Source organism: Rhinatrema bivittatum, chromosome 9 (assembly GCF_901001135.1).
Source record: "Rhinatrema bivittatum chromosome 9, aRhiBiv1.1, whole genome shotgun sequence".
Classification (NCBI taxonomy): Eukaryota; Metazoa; Chordata; class Amphibia; order Gymnophiona; family Rhinatrematidae; genus Rhinatrema; species Rhinatrema bivittatum.
Window position 1 is genome coordinate 61,928,154 of NC_042623.1, and position 20,565 is coordinate 61,948,718.

The 20,565-nt window shown below is 41.7% G+C and overlaps 1 protein-coding gene across 3 annotated transcripts in view; it reads left to right on the forward strand.

Moving 5' to 3' along the window:
- CPNE8 (copine 8) overlaps positions 1–20,565 on the forward strand; it is a 587,797-nt gene that overhangs the window by 280,778 nt on the left and 286,454 nt on the right. For all 3 annotated transcript variants that reach the window (XM_029615275.1, XM_029615273.1, XM_029615272.1), the window contains exon 10: positions 7,267–7,308. In XM_029615275.1, coding sequence (XP_029471135.1) covers positions 7,267–7,308 — 42 coding nt within the window. The remainder of the gene's footprint in view (positions 1–7,266; positions 7,309–20,565) is intronic.

Genomic DNA, 20,565 nt, shown 5'->3' on the forward strand with positions numbered 1-20,565 from the left:
TGGGAATGCAGTGAGTGAATAGGTAGGTAATGCATTAACTGCTCCTCTAAATAAGCAAATACAGAAAAGTTTACGTTTGCCAGATTATGGGTCCTATGTGGTAAATTTAACATGCATTTTAGGCCCTCTTGTGCATGCTAAAAATAGCATGTTAAGCAATACATTTGTTTCATGAAAAGAAAAGACAGCAAGCATGTTAAAATTAGAATATCATACATGTAAATGAAGGAACATCATGTGAAAATGAGACTTTAGTATGTGCAAGGTAAATACAATGGCATGCTATTGATATTCTGCTTTTAGGCACTTCAAGAGTGGATTACATTCAGATACTATAGGCATTTCTCTATCCCCAGAGGGCTTACAGTCTAATAGGTGAATTTTAAAAGTCCTATGCATGCCAAAGCTGGGAGATACGCACAGAAGTTAGACCAGCATGCGCTGCGCACTTGCTTATGCACATATCTCCCGGTACAAGCACAAAAATGTTTCATGGAAAAGTGACAGTGCGTGGTCTGGACGGGGCATGGGCATTCCTGGATTTATGAATGAAACCAGTGCGTAAAACCTTACGCGCACGAGCATGCGCCGGGGTCCCCTACAGCATAACTTTATTTCTGCTATGGATGGCGTGTAAGTCCTAAAACAAATAAAACCAGGCTAGTCATTTGGGTTTTAAGGGTCGGGGCTAACAGGGTAAACGGGAGGCTAATTAACTAGGGGGGTTAGGAAGTCCTAACCTTTACCTGGGCAAACTAGAAACAAACTTGGGAAACTGGTAATTGCATTGGCGCTTTTGTCTACTAAAATCCCCCCACTTATGAGGTAGAGGCGGCATTTGCATGCATATGTGCACGTCCATATAAAATTGTGCACATATTTATGCACGTACAACCAATTTTATACCATGTGCACCTGTTTAAAACTTATCCTTCCTGTTTATACCTGGGGGCAAGGCAGGGTAAAGTTACTTGCCCAAAGTCACAAGGAATGGTAGTTGGATTTGAACCCTGGTTTCCCTATTTCATAGCCCACCACTCTAACTACTAGGCTATGTTCTTCCTACATGATATTTAGCAAGTAGTTGCTAATGGCCCAAAGTTTAATACCTACCTCAGACTAGGTATTAACTTGTTACCATGCACACTATTGAGAGGGCTTTGATTTAGCATTCATATTTTAATTTTGAAGCTATTAATAAAACTGCACGTTCTAATCTTGTTTTCTACTCACTAAGAGGAATAAACTGTTGCCTACTGATGATATTATTGGGGTTTTTTTTTAGCAAATCAAAAATAAGCCTTGATGTCACCAGCTATGCAGCAGTTTATTTGATTAAGAAGAGAGTATAGTAGTTCTGAAAGATGAGAGAAAACATGGGCTTTATTAGATTTTGAATCACTTCAAATGTTGAAAACGGGAGCTGTTTTGTTGAAACTAGGCTATTATGTACTTATAAATATAAGCATATTTTGGTTTAAAATGGAGATAGAGGAGATACACACAGGGAATAAAATATTACTTGTAAAGCTAATGTTAGTAAGGCTAAAATGGGTCAAGAGTTTTAATTCCAGGTGTAAATACTTCCAAAAGTTAGGTCCTGGTACAGAAATTCTTTAAAATATGCTTTTCATTAATTGGCTCATTTTACATAATGCTATACATAAAACAATAGGTTCCTAAATAACTCTGTAACTCACAAATAAAATAATAGGAAATTGCAGAGTTGGAATAAGCAGTTCCCTAAAATATAAAAGCAGTAAATTATGGGTGTTCATATTACACACTGATAAAGTTCTCTCACTAACTATGAAAAGAATTGAAAACAATCATGCACCCTTTTCTGTGTACTGTGCCAGTATTAGTAGCTCATTGAGGAAACTCACATTTGATTTAGCCTTTTAAAGGAATTCCACATGTAAATGCAGGCAAATGAAGATATTTACATGTAATGTGTAGATAGTCACATGAAGAAAATTTTAAGAGATGCTAAATCTCATCAAGACATAAGAGTTTTGAGTTACTAGCCTAAAAAATTTGGAAGAACTTTTAAAATTTGTATGTCGAGCGCTCCATATGAGTATATACTGTGGAAAAAACAGCTGAACTGCTATGTACTTCAGATACTGTCAAAGCAGCTTAACACCAGTGATAGAATGTGTTCCAAAACCAACTGTATTGGTGATGGGAAGAGACCGAAACCATACTAAGTTAACAGCTTCAGGCCATAGAAACATGTTCTGTTTATAAACACTATAGCTAGTTGAAAGCCATGATGGAAAATGAATATTTTCCCTGTAGGTAATGGAATGCTTTTTATATGTTAGAATAGCTAATTTCATGTATTATGTATGACTGATAGCCCTAAACTGCAAATCACTGAAAGGATTGTTTAAATATAAGAGCATAAGATATATAACCCCTTTTAAACCCAGTTATGATACATGCCTTGATAACATCTTATAACAACAAATTCCCTAGCTTGACTGTGTATTAAGTGAAAAAGTACTTTCTCTGATTTGTTTCAAATCTCCTAAGTATTAGTTTCATGGAATATCCCCATAATTTTGCTTTGAATGTTGGTGCAATCTCCGTTGATAAAAACTACCCATAGAGTTTGTTCTAATGTGGGTAGTTTTTTATTTATTTATTTTATTTATTTGTTTGTTTTTATATACCGAAGTATTAGTGTTGGCCTTCACTCCGGTTTACATTTGAATAGTTTGACTATTGCTCCCAAAACTGGGAAAAGCCTTATTACATCAGGCATTTAATTTCTGACATTTCTTGTCTACTTATTGTAACTTTGTCATTTAATTCTTAGTGCATCAGTTGTACATGAGGTATTCTCTTGTTCTCTGGTTGGATTGGATAAGTTCTTGGAGGAGAAGTCCATTACCTGCTATTAATTAAGTTGACATAGAAAATAGCCACTGCTATTACTAGCAACAGTAACATGGAATAGACTTTTTGGGTACTTGCCAGGTTCTTATGGCCTGGATTGGCCACTGTTGGAAACAGGATGCTGGGCTTGATGGACCATTGGTCTGACCCAGTATGGCATGTTCTTATGTTCTTATGACAAGCAGCTACGGCGAGTCATGCTAATGAGTCTTGTGATTTGTGTCACATATCATGGCAGAGGGCTCTTTAGAGTTTTCAAGAAAATATTTTGGCCATGCATGGTGTTTGCCACTCATTGATGGGCATACTGCTTTTAAGTTCCATTTTTGTTGGTCATTGGAGGACAGCATCCTACCAAACCATCGCTGCCACCAGTTTTGACCATTCACATTTTTAAGACATTTTTAATCCTTCGGTGTGCAAAATAATTTGTTTTCTAGTCAGACTTGTCTTGCTTTATCCTTCTCACAGGCTTACTCACTACAGCCATGGTAAATTTGAAAGTTACCAGAGGTAAACTTTCAAAACTAATGCATACATTAAACAGTTTCATACTGCAACATTTACTACAGTTGCAGTCTGAAAAAAGATATGCAACTAGCTATTTTCCTGGTTTCTTCTTTGACCCTGGTCCTCAGCTACTGTCCTGGATCCTGTTCCAGTCCTGGTCCTAGGCTACACTCCTGGTTCCTGTTGCGATCCTAGTCCTCTGCTACTCTCCTTGTTTCTATCCCCATTCCATTCCTGGTCATCAGCTCCGATCTTGGTCTTTGGCCCTATTCCTGGATCCTACAGTTTCAGGACTTCTAGACACCCGGCATCTCTGAGGTATGCCCCTGCACTGCTACCATACTCCCTCTCTGTCCCCAGCAGAATGGACCATGACAGCTTGGACCAGTCCCAGATCAAAGGCAAGATGAAGACAAAACAGTCCTGTGGTACCAAAGTGATTACATGAAAAGCATTCCAAAACTTCTTTGTCCATTTTATGAGTTTTCAATAAAAAGGTGGACTTGTCTGTTTAATTTTTCTTTTTTGAGAACCAGATATGTTGTTTCAAGTTAAACCATTCAAGAAAGGCTTATTGTGGGTTTTTTCTTGTCTCAGCGGTTCTATATGAGAGCAAGATCAATGCAGAACCCAGCAACGAACTAATGGCTTGACTAGGCCTCTAGGGTATGACCTTTACTTATGAAGACATGAGGAATTCATGGCCTTGGTCATGCATGATTCCATGCTGGCATTTATATTTACAGCATGGGCTCTTGGCCCAGCACCAGACTGCGCCTGCAGCAGTTTCCAAGACTCCACTCCAGGCTGCCCTCGAGCAGTTTCTAAGACTATGCTCTAGGCTGCACCTGCAGCAATTTCCAACACACTATTCAGAGCTGCATTCACAGCTGTGCCAAAGACTCTATTCCAGCCTGCGTCCACAGCAGCACTCAGAACTCTGCTCCAGACCGTGCCTGCAGCAGCACCTAATTCTCTACTTCAGGCTGCGCCACCCACAGCACCAAAGGCTCTGCTCCTCAGGCTGTGCTGCCCGCAGAGCCAAAGACTCAGTTCCAGACTGTGGCATCTGTGCCAGCTCCTGCAATGGCTCTTCTTCAGACTGCCCCAGCCACTCTTGTGAGGATTCTCCTCCAAGACGCACCAGTAGATTTATAGATTCCACTCCTGGCTGTCCCAGCAGCCTTGGACCATGCACCAACGAAGTCAGCACCAGTTGTTTCCACAGTTCTAGTGCCTGCTTTGGCACCAGTGAACTCTTGTGAGATTTCTTCAGTTACAGTCCTTATCCGTGCACCAGTGAAATCAGTGCCAGCTGACTCTGCAGCTCTAGTGCCTTCTTTTGCACTGGTGAACACCAAATCAAACCTCCTGTCAACCTGAATTCCTGCCAGTGCATTAGTGAAGTCAGCTCTAGGGCCTGCTTTGGCACCGGTGAAGTTGGTGTCATCAACCCGAGTTCCTGTCTATGCATTTGTGAAGTCAGCGATGACTGTCCTTGCAAGTCCAGTGTCAAACCCCAGGCCAGGCTCTATTCCTGCTTCTAGCCTGGCAGGATCTGGCCCCACTCCAGACCGTGCCCCTCAAAGTTGGATCTGGGACTCTGGAGGTCTTTGGGGGTGTCCAGAGGCCACCTGTCAGAAGGGGAGCATTCTGTCAGGGGCAGCAGAATGGAACCCGTAGCCCTGGGTGTTCAAGGAATCAATAAGAAACCTTTAGAAAATACTAAGCAAAGCAAAGTTAGGGAGACCCACCCCCGGAGACTCCCTATTGGACCAGCATTAAGTATGTCCCAAATTTAGGGCTGTATATAAGGATCCCTAGCCTGACACACCTTTACTGGTCCAACAGCCCATACAGAGTTTGCTCTATGATTTCCTGTTGCCTTGCCTCGTTTCTGCAGTTTCTGGTTCCAGTTCTGGTCGTGATCTCAGCTACTGTCTTGGTTCCTGCTGCTTACGTTGGTCTTGGTCTTACACTGTACTTCCTCTCCATCCCCAGCGGAGCAGACTAACAGTTCTACCTTTCCCCCACCCCTCAGCTGTCAACAATCAAATTCTCCCCACCTACCAAAGGAACAATCAAAGCCCTATTTCCCCAGTTTTACCAACCATTCCCCTGCTGTCTGATAAATCATTCTCCTACTCCCCGCTATTAGGAGAATTATTATACATCTCTTGCTGCCTTGGCTGTCAGTCTGGAATGGTTCCACTAAGTGCATCTTCACACGGTGACACGATGATTATGCTTAGAATTCATTGGCACTATTTTGAATTTGGCATCACTGCTAGTAGAAAAGGAACCAGCTCCCCCCTGCTGGTAAAAACTTCTAAGGGACTCCTGTGGTGGGGATAGGGTTGGGACTACCACATCATCAATTAATTTTTTTATGGTTTGGAGAGGGAGTAGATGGCGGTCAGAGTATGGAAGCCTTTTGGTTAGGATGAAGAGATAGAAGGAAGTGTGGTTTAGGCCCAAATTAGCCCACCTCACAGTGGAAAGTTACCTATACCTCAGGAAGTATAGTTAATGTTCATTAATGGTCTTCAAAATGTGTAGGACTAAAACATATTACTGCAAAGCCTTAGGAAGAGAAAATAACTTTGTACTTTTGGAATGTCATGGATGCACAAAGTCCCTGGATGCTGCTCTAGGAGAGCTGGGTTCCCCATAATTCAGCAGACATTTGAAGAACTAATAGTGAATTTACTGCTCCTGATACATACCAGTTCTCAATCCTAATAAGTACATTTTCAAAGGGGTTTTGCATGGAAAATTAGCATATAACTTAAAACGTTTATGCATATTTTCAGTTTTGTGTGCACATTTACCTGTTAAAAAAGGGGTGGTCTAGAGATGTTCTGGGGTGGGGCCAGGAGATGTAAGGGGAAGTTGCTATTTTATAAGAGATTTATATGAATACATTAGGCAACCTATTTATGCAATTTTACACCTGCTAATAAACTAGCACAATAGATATTAGACTTGTCTGTTGTCTGCTATTTTTGGTTGGGAAGTCTGGGTGAATTGGGGGGAGTTCAGCATGAAGTACTAGGACAATCTTGGTGAACTTGAGACAAACTGGGTGAACTGGTGAAGGTATTAGCAAGCTGGTGATTTCAAGTATTGCATACATGTTATATTTTTTGTGCATAAAATATAAGTCTGTTTATTTAGAAAGCATTACGAATATTCACAAGGCCTGAAATATATGCATGTACTTTCAAAGCTGAACTATGCTGTATTTTATAAACTGTATGGCAACCTGCTGCACAGATTTTAAAATACTAGGATAAATCTCCATGATTACTTACACGTGCAAATCCAGTAACGCATGTAGGTTTGAAAGTTATCCTTCCTGTGTATATGGTGCTGCAATTTAGAACAATATACTTGGAAAAATTTCCATTTAAAAGCCTGTCAGATTGTCTAGGTTAGAGTACACAGTGTGTTTTCAAATGAAAACTTTGTCTGGCTAAATGTCATATTCTAATGTCAATGCATCTGGATTCTGTCCTTGAAAGCTAATGCTTTAATAAATTAGTTAGTCTATAAGGTGCCACTCGACTTCTGTCGTTAATGTCAATTGACATACTTTAAGAATAGGCTCTTTTCTCTCTAGTCTGTACTAAGTATGAGCTTTATCAAAGAATGAAGGGTCATCATTGAGATCTGAATTTGCCATTAATAGGTTTCTAGTAAGCAGATTGGACAATTACAAATGTGATCATTTAACAAGGTTTATTATAAACTTACACTGATAGTTTACATTTTTGTCAGTCTCCGTAAGTATTTTCTTTTGGTGGAAATATGAAAACAAATTAAATTGGGATTTTGTTTTTCTGTTCACAGAACAATTAAAATAGAAGTGTATGACTGGGATAGAGACGGAAGGTAAAGTATAGCTTTATCATCATAAATAAGGCTTCTATAAATGTCAGTGTGTATTTCTCTTTAAAAATGTAATTACTATAATCTTAATATTTAGACAAATGAAAGACTTACAGCACTGGATAACCCAGGCACCAAGTACACAAACTTTTCTATACAGTTTTGCTGATATATTTAATTATTGAGCTGCAGTAATCCCTTGTTCCAGTTTTTTCGCTTTTTTAAAAATCAGATTGACAGTGTTATGAAGTAGTGTACCAAACTGTGTGACATTTATGACATGGACAGAGATCTACCGAAAGCTGGGCTAAGTACACCAAACACAGTTTACTTAATTTAAAACTTCATCTTCCTAAATGAAATGCTAATACACTGCAACATATTGATTCAGTTTTATTAAGATTTTTTCATAAACACAAAAGGTGAAAGTAGTCTTAATAAATCATGCCAATCAAACAGGAACATGAACTTTTAAGGTAATATAATTTATATTTTGATATTTGGTAGAAGACTGCCAGCAGATCAAGTAATAAAGCAGTTCCACCTTGAGCCCAGGTTGAATAGGTCAGATAGTTTGCCTAATTAATAAAGAAAGCAAATGTTACTGTTGAGTTTTGAACAGTGAGTCATCTTAAGGACTCTTAAGTGGATTACCTGTATTCAGTACTTTGATCAGTGATAGAAATGATTAAGGAGTCCTTACAAGTTATGCAGTTGAAAATGTACAAACATAGCAACATGATGGCAGAAAAGACCATACAGCCTGCCTGGTGTGCTCATCCACACCAACTACTCAGCTCTACAATCCCTATAACTCCCTCAGAGAGTGCTTGTCCAGAGCTTTCTTGAATTCAGATACTGACCTTGTCTCCACCAGCTCCATCGGGAGGGTGTGTTCCATGCATCCAGCACACTTTGAATCTACCCTTTTTAATCCTCATCCCATGACCCCTCCTTCCAGAGCCTCCTTTCTGTTGAAAGAGACCCACCTCCGGTGCATTGCTACTTTATTTTAATTTAAATGTCCCTTATCTCTCCTTTCTTCTAGGACAGTGATGGGAAACTCCAGTCCTGTCGTGCCACAAACAGGCCGGGTTTTCAGGATGTCTACAATAAATATGCACGAGAAAGATTTGCATGCACTGCTTCCATTGTATGCAGATTTATCTCATGCATGTTCATTGTGGATATCCTGAAAATCTGGCCTGTTGTGGCACTCTAGAAGTGGAGTTTGCCATCACTGTTCTAGAGGATACATGTTTAGATCTTTAAGTCTGCCCCTATATGCTTTATAATGAAGACCACTGACCTTTTTAGCAACTACCCTCTGGTCCAACTCCACCCGGTTTATATCCTTTTGAAGGTGCAGTCTCCAGAATTGGGAACAATATTGGAAATGAGGCCTTACTAGGGGCTTATACAGAGGCAATATCACTTCCTTTTTTTCAGTTGTCCAGTCCTCTCCCTATGCATCTATTCGTCTTTCTGGCTTTTGCCTTCACCAAAGGGTACCTTCTGGCTTTGCTATGTGAATCTTCATTGAGAGAAAAAAACGTAGGTATAATTGTTCACACTATCATTTAGTTTATTCACCACTATTGGTTTTGAATTTCAGGAGACTTTCAGGAGCATGCAGGATGTGGAACCCAGTTATGTTTTCCAGTATCAGGCTTATCATCTGTGCTTCCGTCTCCAAAGACTTATGCAAATATGCACCCACCTAGATAGGTGTCTTTTATTCACTTTTCTGGGGTTTCAGCCTGGAATATATTTACTTCAGTTCCAACTCAGAGCAAGAATAAATCCAAGTGGCCTTCCTTTTGCCATCTAGATTCCATTATTTCCTGTGGAAGAAATTTTGTATTTCTTTACATGGAATATCAAGGAAGCTCATCCATGCTATACTATTTCCTTTTAATCTATCCAATTTCATTGGAATGGAACCAGAAAAATGACATGTTCTCAGAGCAACAATTAATGCCAATCCAGAGGAGGTAAGGATATATCTTCCTCCTTCTGGCTTAGGTTGGGGAGGTTTTATGAGGAGTAGTGGGGCTGGGGGGGGGGGGCCTCTTGGACATCTCTTCCCCCACTTCTTCTCAATTTTACTTTTACTTGGGAGGAAGATGATCCAGTGGGAGACTGGCAGCCCTTCACACAATATTTACTTGAAGGTGGAAGGGAGGGCGAGGGGGATCTATTGCCACTCCCTATCCTTCCAACAGACTTATCTTCTGTGGAAGTGCCTGGATTTGGCTGCTCAAATTGGACAGCTAGCACTGAAAATCAATTCTAGCCACCTAATTTCTCACCAACCTAACCTTGCTCCTGGTCTGCTTAGAAGTTGACTGGCTAACTTTAGCCACCTAGTGAAATTTAGGTGGTCAAAGTTAAGAGGGTTAGCCCAGTTAATTTCAGAGGCTTTGATATAGCTAAGTACTTATTTAGCCAGCTAGATCTCTTGAATATTTTGAATATTTCACCCAAAGGGACCTTAGTGGCAGAAGCAGGGAGAAGACCACAGGCCAAGTAAGACTTTTGACAACACAGTAGGCAGGTAATAATGAGTAGATTGGTGGACATCATCTGTGTTTCTATGTAAACTATTAGGGCTTCTGATTTTAGTTTTTAACTAGTAAAAAAATAAAACACCCCTAATGCAAAAAAATAAAATAAAATAAGTGTTTATTAGATAAACATTGGCAAAACACCATGTCCCTTATTATTCTCTCACACCTCCCTTTGTTTGCCTTGGATCCTTTACTTGTTGTATCTTTTCCGCACTGTCTCTTCAGCTGCACAAATGTATGCCTTTGATTCAACCGGAAAAGGTACTCTGCAATATTCCACACAGTGAAGACATAAATAAATATTGATTTTTATACCTTTAAAGATACCCTAATTAACTGGAAAATAAACACCCTCATTTATAATTTATAAACATCTAAAAATAGAAACTTAAATCCAAGGCTCATGTTATTCCAGCTTTAGAACAGTTACACTTTCGGTGATTTTTAGAATACAATACATGAGCTTTTGAAGACAGAGTCCACATCTGATAAAGTGGACTCTATCCTCGAAAACTCTTGCCTCAATAAATTTGCTAGTCTATAAGGTGCCATCCGCCTCTTATCATTTTTGCTTCATCAAACACGGCCATCCCTCTGAAACATTTAAAATACTGCCTTTTAATCAACCAGTGTACCTCAGAAATTGGTTGAAGGCCTATATTCTCACTAGGACACTGTCTTTGCATTCTATTGGTTAATTAGATTAGATTATTTTAAACAAGATAAAAAAAACCTTTTCTTTTATAGGTTCTAATCTCTGTCATAGTGTTCCTGAGGAATTGTGATTGTTGGAGGAACTATATCTGCCTTTCAGAAAGCATTGCAAAGCTTTTAACAGCTTTTAAACTTAAATAAATTTATGGCACACCTTCTTACATAAGCTTTGATGCAACATTAATTGCTGTGTTGAGACTGCTATATTTTATTTCTGTAGTTTGTGTCTGTTGATGTGAGTTAGTAATTTGTATAGGACAGTGTTTGTTCTTTATTGTTATTTTTGTTACATTATTAATATTTAGATCCATACTCAGTAGGCTGGTGAGCGACAAATTTATTCTGATAACTTTACCCAGATAACTTTAGCCAGATATTCAGCAGGACACATCTCCTGCTGAATATTTTCCCTCCTAAGTTATCCACATAAAGTTTTTTTGAAAAATTTAGCCATGCCTCTAGATATACTCAGTTATCCAGGTAAGCATACATGGATAACCTTAACTTTAACCAGTTATATTCATAATATAGCAAGGTAATTTAAAAAAAAACAAAAAAAACCCTTTTTGGCTTGTTGTCCCAATTTTCCACTCCCCTTACCCCACCAAAAAAATTGTATCAAGATATAGTGCTTGATTTCTCTGCTCTCTCTTAGTCCTCTCTCTTTAATAAATTTGTTACGGAGCGCACCCTCAGGCCCAGTCAGGAGCTCAGAAGCGCGATCCATCTGGAGAGGAATGTGAGCCCTTGAGCCACGGCCTGACTCAGGGAAGAACCCCAAGACACACTGCAGAAGGTGAGTTGGTACCAGCACGGATGGAGCAGGAACAAGGCTGGCGTGAAGACAAGGCATGGATTTTCCAGGACAGGAACAAGGCTGAAGATACTGACCGTCCACCGGACCTGCACACTAAGAAAGACCAACAACGCAATGGTGGTCAATGAACCGTCCTCCGACCATTCCAAGCCCTTTCGGACCTGCCGCTGGGTAATGGCAAGAAGCGGCAGGCCGGACGGAGGCCAGGCAAAGACATGGATACTTGGACGAAGCCGAAGGTACTTGGACGAAGACTCAGGCGAAGACAAAGGTACTGAAGATGAAGATTCAGGAACAAGGTACTGAAGACGAGGATTCAGGATCAAAGTCAAGTACTAGATTGAGGCTGCGATGCAGCACGCCCTACACAGCCCACCACAGGGCGGACCTATGGGACTGGTCGCGGACCATGCTTGAATGCGAGGCAGACTCCAGGCGGATACGTGGAAGATGAAGCTGGTAACATGGCAAAGATTCAGTAGAAGCCTGTACCGAGGCACGCCCTATACAGCCATCCATGGCTGGTCACGGATCACGCTGAAGCGGAACAGGTTCAGTCGTAGAGTCTTAGGCATGGACGGAGCAGCCCCAAAAACATCCAAGGGCCGGAACGAGAGTCAGGACGGAGGACCAAGACGGGACTTAGCTTCAAACAGGAAACAGGACCAAGACGAGACTTGGCTTCGGGCAAGGATGACTCTCTGGAGATTTGAGCTGCGGATGAGAAGACAGGCAATGTCCTATGAGGAGACGAGACCACCACATGGCACGCCAGGAAAGGGTGGCATCGAGGAACCAAAGGTTCTGGAAGCAGAGGCGAAGACAAGGCATCAAGAAGCAACATCAGGAACCAAGGACATCGGACATCAGGAACATAGAAACATCTGGAATACGGATGAAGGAGCTCCAACAGAGGACAAGACCAGGAACATCAAGACAAGAAGACTGGGAGCATGAAGAACACTGAACACGAAGCCATCAAAACAGAAGACGACCATGGAAGACCTGGACCGGTCACGAAGCACAGACAACTGTGGAACCCTATCCCGAAGGCAAAGCAAGACTGAAGGAGAAGCCCTTTTATAGGGCTGAGACAAGAAGTAGAGGTGAAGAGATTTCCGGAAGGGCCGCGGGCTTTTCCCACCGCTGGCCCTTTAAATATCTTAGAAGAGGCACACGCCGGTGCCTAGGAAGGCCCAGAGAGAGAATGCAGGACCTTGGACAGCGGCGCTCAGCCCCACAAAGGAGCAGGACCTCGCAGCGGCAAACTGTCACGAGGCAGATGGAGACAGAGGCGCAGGCAACAGCTGGGATGGCTCCTGCCATCCAATGAGGAACCCGGCAATGGCGTTAGCGGCTCCATGCCACGGAGACAAGTCGGCGGTGACATTAGTCGCGAAGAGGGGTTCATTGGCGGCTTCCTGAGGCAGAGATAGTCCGGCGGCAGCCTCCTGGCCGTTTGGGTGGAAGCAGTAGAGGCGACGGCGGCTTCCAAGCCCGAAAGATGTCCTGGCAGCACTAGGCCACGAAAGCAGCAGACGGCAGCGTCGGAAGGTGAGTTAGAGTGAAGAGGCCTGCTCGCAGGGATTAGCTCCACGAGCGGGAATTGTAACAGAATTAAAAGAAGTTGCATGTCTTTGCAGCCCATGAGCCTCTTCCTTCCATATGAAAAATCTCAGATGGGCTCTGGGCTCCCTTCTAATCCCACCCCAACAGCCCCACCCACCTGAAGTACCAGAATGCACAAAAACTACAAAGACTGCCAGGAGCACCCAGAAGCATCCAGCATTGCTGGATGCTTCTGGGTGCTCCTGGTCCTCTCTAGTGCTTCTTTGGTCCTCTCTAGTGCTTGATGGACATGATCATGCATCTCTTGCAAATTCTACTGTAGCTGGGACCCTAGACTGTCATACTTCTCCTACCATTGCCAAAAAAGAAAGATGTTTTTGTTGAGCAATGTTTTGCATTGTTATATGGGAATTTTGCAGTCAGCAACAACTGGACTCAGTCATTCTGATGACAGTTACAAAAGTATCTAAAATACTGCTCCAGGATTTGATTTATCCATTTGGTCTGTCTGTTGGATTGCGAAGATATAATTTAAAATGCTGCCACTGATAAGTATTCCCGGAGGTCCAGTAGTTTGGTTTTCTCCCTCCAAAATCATGCTGTAAATTGGGTACCTTGATGACATGTGATGGTAAACCATAGAATCAAACCACCTCTCTCATCAACATCTCTGCCAATTCCCATTCTAAGGAACATAAAGAACATATGATATGCCATACTGGGTCAGACCAAGGGTCCTTCAAGCCCAGTATCTTGTTTCCAGCAGTGGCCAATCCAAGCCACAAGAACCTGGCAAGTACCCAAACATTAAATAAATCTCAAGCCACTATTGCTTATTAATTAATAGCAGTTTATGGATTTTTCCTCTAGGAACTTATCCAAACCTTTTTTAAACCCAGTTACACTAACTGCTGTAACCTCATCCTCTGGCAATGAATTCTAGAGCTTAACTATGCACTGATTGAACAATAACTTTCTTTGATTTGTTTTAAATGAGCTACTTGACCTCTTCTGCCATATTTGAAAATGAGTCCACTACCACTATATTGTGGATTTCTGTTGTCATAGGGGTAGCTCCATGATGAAGTCCAGGGAAATACATTCCCATGATCTGGACAGTACTAGGAGTGGCATCAAGAGCCCTTGTGGGCTTTTCCATGACGTCCTCATTTTGCTCGTACTTCACAAGACATTGTATATGTCCTTATATCCTGACCTAAGCCTGGCCACCAGTAATCATGACTTACCAGCCCACTTGTTCTGCATATTCTGAAATGTCTTGCTAGGTGGAAGTCATGGCATGTCCTTAATATTTTTAGATGTAAAGCCTCTTTTGGCACATACAGCTTGTTTCTGTTGTAGAGGCATTCCTGATGTTATATTTTCCTGCTTGCGGCACGTCCCTATGAGCCAGCACACTCACCCCTGAATGCTGCAATAGCAGGTCCTACTTGTGTGGCATGGACACCGCCATCTTCACACCAGCCCTGCTCTTTTTAGGTGTGAGCACGCGCTAGCCACCCAGACGTAAAGAGCCCAAGGCGGGAAACAGACCATGGCACCCTTGGATGATGTCATAGACTTCAGCCCTTAAAAGGGCCTTCCTCTAAACTCAGGCAGGCCAATCCCCACAAGTGAGTTGTGCACTTCTACCAGCAGATGGAGATGGAGTAAAAGCTGACGTCACGGATATATAGCCCTGCCCTGACGCTCCATCTCCAGAAGATGTTGAACATGCATTTCCCTACTAGGGATTGCTTGTAGTAAAAAAAAAAAGAGGAAGATTAAGAAGAAAAGAACTTTATTGCACCGCTTGTACTCCTGAGATGACAGCAAAGGATCCCTCCCTTAGTTGAACCCTTTTAGTCCAGCAGCCTTTTCAGGCATAGACTTTACAATAAATAAATAAATAAATAAAGCGAAGTAGTTGAAGGATGAAGGAGGCTCGGCAGTGAAGGCTTTCACCCTCTCCCCATTAGCTGTAGACCCAGATGAACTCTCATCCAGGGACGTCTGAGCTCAGGTAAAACAAACAAATAAATAAGAAGGAGCAGAAGACAGAGAGTAGGGAGGTTTTATTTCCCCTATTTATTTATTTATTTATTTATTTATTTAGTATTTTTCTATACCGGCATTCGAGATAAAAATCCCATCATGCTGGTTTACATTAAACAGGGGGTGTACAAAGAGAAAACACTGGAAAACTATAACAAGCGAACAGAGAATCTGAAGTTACAATAAAACAAGGATGTTCCAAACTTGGAAGAGGAAGGATAGACTAAATGAAATAACAGAAAGAGCAATTATTTACAGTGTTCTAAGAATATCTGACTATTCTTTCCTTACTGAGTTTTCTCTCCCTCGGTGTGAGTGGTCGACATCTTTTCCTTCTTCCCTCTCACTTCTCTGGGGAGTTTAGTGAGGTGTGATGGTGGTGCAGGTACTTTGAGCTGCATGATAGATCATGGCAGCGTTTTTGTGCATTTGTTTGTGTGCATGATTGCCACAAGGTGGTGTGATGACAGAGACACGCAAGTGTGCACCTACTTTCTGCACACAAGGCTGTGGCCTATATTTGCGAACTGCATATTTTAAACTTAATGCTACTTGAGCGCGTACTGAGCACCTACTTGAGCCATACTGGGTGCCTGCTTGAGCATGAGCATACTGTGAGTGTACTTGAGCGCATCTTATATTTGGGCGCACAAGAAAAGTGTGGTGGTATGGTGACGGTGATAAAGAAGTCTAAGCGACTAGTGATCTGTGCTGCTTGCCATATAAGAGCAATACAGCCAAGAATTTCTGCAAGTGTATGCCAGAATTGCCTGGATGCTAATTCGTCCCCTCAGTCAGGGGATGGAAACGTCTTCAAGGGAGAAGTCAGATTGGGGCCTATAGGGCCTGGTATGGGCTCATCCTTTTTTTTCTGAGTGGCATTTTCCAGGGACTACAGACATTTCCGATTCTTCAAAGTGATGAGTTACCAAATCTGTTGTTTATTTATTTATTCATTTATTTAACGTTTTTTATATACCGAAGTTCCAGCAACAATGTTGCTAATCACTTCAGTGTACATAAAACATTGGATTGACTTAACATGTGTGTCTTACACAGAACAGGAAAATGAACTTGGAGAAAATTGAATAAATAACAAATAACAAATAACATTAAAACAACAGCAATAAATAATAGCAATCTTATATACAGGCGATTAAAATGAATCAATTATGAATAAGGTATCTGCAAATAGACATGAGGGATTGGAAAATTAATTCTATAGTTGTTGAACTAAGTGGAATGATATGAGATTGACCTGGAGGAGGGCGTTGTGAATACTACTCAATCGTAGGCTTGAGAGAAAAGCCAAGTTTTAAGTCTTTTTTTGAAAGTGAGGGGGCATTGTTCAAGCCTGAGATCTGATGGTAGAGAGTTCCAGTGGATCGGACCTGCAGTGGAGAAGGCTCTTTTGTTTGACGAAATTTTGAGTGAGGGGGGTTTTAGAGAGCCTTTTTGCGCAGATCTCAGCGGACGGGAGGAAGTATGTAGCTGGAATGGGATCCTGAGGTCTAGGTATGAGGCTTTGTAAATGGATTTATGAATGGATGAGAGGGTTTTGTAGGTGATTCTGTATTTTATAGGGAGCCAATGGAGATTTTTTAATATTGGTGTTATGTGGTCCCTTTTTTTTGCTTTAGTTAAAATCCTGGCAGTGGCATTTTGGAGCATTTGTAGCGGTTTTAGGGAGATAGCTGGGAGCCCAAGTATCTCAACTGTTATCTCAAACTCTGAAGCCACGTGGTGTAACTGAGTCTATGGGTGCACAAAACATGGAGCCTATTTTGTTTCTTTCCTCTCCTGGATGCAATTCAAGAGTTCATCGCCCTTGTATGGAGCACTCCAGAAGCAAACCTTAAAGGAGGGCGTGCTTTGGTGGGCTGTACACCTTGGAACCGGTGGTGAGAGAAGTTACATTTTGTGAAGGTGGAAGTGCTGTTTTGTTTTGTGTCTAAGCAAACCATTCTGGTACAAGGAGGGGCAGCTCTAAAAGAAATCCAGGATAGGAGAATTGAAGCTATCAATAAGCAGGCCTACAAAGTGCTTCTTGTTGCTCCCTGGTAGGTCGGGCGAGTCTATGCCGCTTTCAGGAACTTGAGGGAGTGGGGTTGAATAGCAGAGCATTGTTGGAACCAGGGCCGCTTTTAGTTGATGCGGGCTGTGACATTGTTCACTCTGCCGCCAGAGGGGTAGCTTCCATGGGAGCGACTAGGTGTCACTTGTGGTTGCGAAATTGGTTGGCAGATACAATTTCTAAGTCTAGTAACACAAGGTTACCCTTTAAAGGTTCTCTTTTATTTGGAAGTGAGTTGTAGATAAGGGGACTAGATGGTATATGGATAAGGGTATATGGTATATAGATAAGGGGAATCCCAGGTCCCTTGTTTGCCAGAGGATAAGAAGTCAGCATTGTGTCCTTTTAGGCAAAAGACTGTGCTAGAGGCTTCAGGCTTTGTGTCACTTTAGGGGAGTGACTACTCAGAGTTCTTGATCTTTTGGTAAGTCTCAGTTCTTTCTGTCCAGGAAGCCTTGAAAGAATGCTGAATCCGGGAACGGAGCACCTCATCTGTCTCACTGTTATCAGAGTTGGGTCCAAATCATGTTGGTCCAGTGGGTCCTAGAAGTTTTAAGAAAAGGATATGTTCTGGAGTTTCCTTGCATTCCTCAGGATGCCATTGTGGTCTCTCCTTGCAGCTCCCTAAGGAAAAGGGTGGCAGTGTTCCCAAACTGCAAGAAAATACAGGCCGTTATTCCATTTCTTTGTTGTGCAAAAATGGAGGGCTCCTGTTATGGGTCCAGACCGTGCACATTGGTATTCTGCCCAGGGGCTCTGACCTGGGAGGGGGGGGGGGGGGCTAGCTAATCTCACTGATGTCTATGCTGAGGGCTACCTGAGGGGCTTATCCCATATAAACACACACAATTACTGGGATTATAACTGGGGGCTTGAACCCAGGAGCTTATCTGCTACACAAAGAGCCACACACAAGCTTTGATTCAGTATATCACAGTTCCAGGTATTTAGGAAACTAAGTTTATTTGAGCAATAGGAGGATAGAGCAAATAAAATCAGATTAAATAGAAGAAGTAATAGTAGATTCTAACAGTTACTACATAGATATAAGAAGCTTACATTTCCAAAGGATCAGCCTGTACCATCACATCCAGGGTTCTCTCCCCTCTCTCTCTTGCTGACTCTCTTTATACATTACAAAACGCTTATAGAAGCAGTGGCGTTTCCTCCCTCTAAGTTCTTATCAAATTTCAGGCACAGCTGTGAGGCCTTCACTTTCTCTTTCAGGCTTTAGTATAAGTTAATTAGTCAACGCATCTCAAAAAGGATATAACTGCACTGGAGAAAGTGCAGAGAAGGGTGACCAAAATGATATGGGGCATGGAACAACTGCCCTATGAAGAAAAGCTAAATAAGTTAGGCCTGTTCACTTTGGAGAAGAGATGACTGAGGGAGATATGACAGAAGTCTAGAAAATCATGAAAGGACTTGAACAAGTTAATGTAAATCGGTTATTTACTCTCTCGGATAATAGAAGGACCAGAGAGCACTCCATGAAGTTAGCAAGTAGCTCATTTAAAACAAATCAAAAAAATTATTTTTCACTCAGCTCTTAGTTAAACTCTGGAATTCATTGCCAGAGGATGTGGTTTCAGCAGTTAGTGTTTCTGGATTTAATAAAAGGTTTGGATAAGTTGCTAGAGGTTAAATCCATTTATTTATTTATTTTATTTGTTTTTATATACCGATATTCAGCAATTAATTAATAAGCAATAGGAGCTTGTGATGTATCTAATGTTTTGGTACTTGCCAAGTACATGTGACTTGGGTTGGCCACTGTTGGAAACAGGATACTAGGCTTGATGGACCCTTGGTCTGACCCAGTATGGCATTTCTTATGTTCTTAATTTTCTCATCATAGACTTAGTGGAATAAATAAGTAAACAGACTCTTGCCTGTTTGTAAACTTTCACAGTGCAAGAAGGTAAATAGGAGTTCACTCAGAGGTTAGCATGTAGCCTTCAAACAAGTCTGTGCCTGGGTGAAAACTCTGAATCCATATGGCCTGTCCTCTATATACATCCTCAGCAAAAGTAGCAAAAAATGACTTTTTTCTATATGGTAATTCTGCATGCCGCATCAATGGCAGTGCAATCAGGGGAATTCTCCTGTCTCTAGATCTGATGCAGGCATTTATGCATATTCCCATTCATCAGGAATATCAATAGTTACTGCGGTTTGCCATTCTTAGTAACAGACTAAGAACATAAGAACATGCCATACTGGGTCAGACCAAGGGTCCATCAAGCCCAGCATCCTGTTTCCAACAGTGGCCAATCCAGGCCATAAAAACCTAGCAAGAACCCAAAAACTAAGTCTATTCCATGTTACCGTTGCTAGTAATAGCAGTGGCTATTTTCTAAGTCAACTCAATTAATAGCAGGTAATGGACTTCTCTTCCAAGAACTTATCCAATCCTTTTTTAAACACAGCTATACTAACTGCACTAACCACATCCTCTGGCAACAAATTCCTGAGTTTAATTGTGCGTTGAGTGAAAAAGAACTTTCTTTGATTAGTTTTAAATGTGCCACATGCTAATTTCATGGAGTGCCCCCTATCTTTCTATTATCTGAAAGAGGAAATAACCAATTCACATCTACCCGTTCTAGATCTCTCATGATTTTAAACATCTCTATCATATCCCCCTTCAGCCAACTCCAAGCTGAAAAGTCCTAACCTCTTTAGTCCTTCCTCATAGGGGAGCTGTTCCATTCCCCTTATCATTTTGGTCAACCTTCTCTGTACCTTCTCCATCGCAATTATATCTTTTTTGAGATGCGGCGACCTGAATTGTACACAGTATTCAAGGTGCGGTCTCACCATGAAGTGATACAGAGGCATTATGACATTTTCCGTTTTATTCACCATTCCCTTTCTAATAATTCCCAACATTCTGTTTGCTTTTTTGACTGCCGCAGCACACTGAACCGACAATTTCAATGTGTTATCCACTATGATGCCTAGATCTTTCTTGGGTGGTAGCACCTAATATGGAACCTAACATTGTATAACTATAGCATGGGTTTTTTTTTCCCTATATGCATCACCTTGCACTTATCCACATTAAATTTCATCTGCCATTTCAATGCCCAATTTTCCAGTCTCACAAGGTCTTCCTGCAATTTATCACAGTCTGCTTGTGATTTACCGTATTTTTCGCTCCATAAGACGCACTTTTTTTCCCCCAAAAGTGGGGGGAAAATGTATGTGCGTCTTATGGAGCGAATATAAAAAAAAAAAACAAACAAAAATCTAACCCCCCCCGACTCCCCCAAGACCTGCCGGCTTAATTTACTGCAACCCTCCTGACCCCCCACAAGACCTGCCGACTTAATTTACTGCAACCCCCCCCTAAAACCTGCCAAACGTCCCTGGTGGTCCAGCGGGGGTCCAGGAGCGGTCCGGGAACGATCTCCTGGGCTTCGGCCGTCGCCTGCCAGTAAACAAAATGGCGCCGA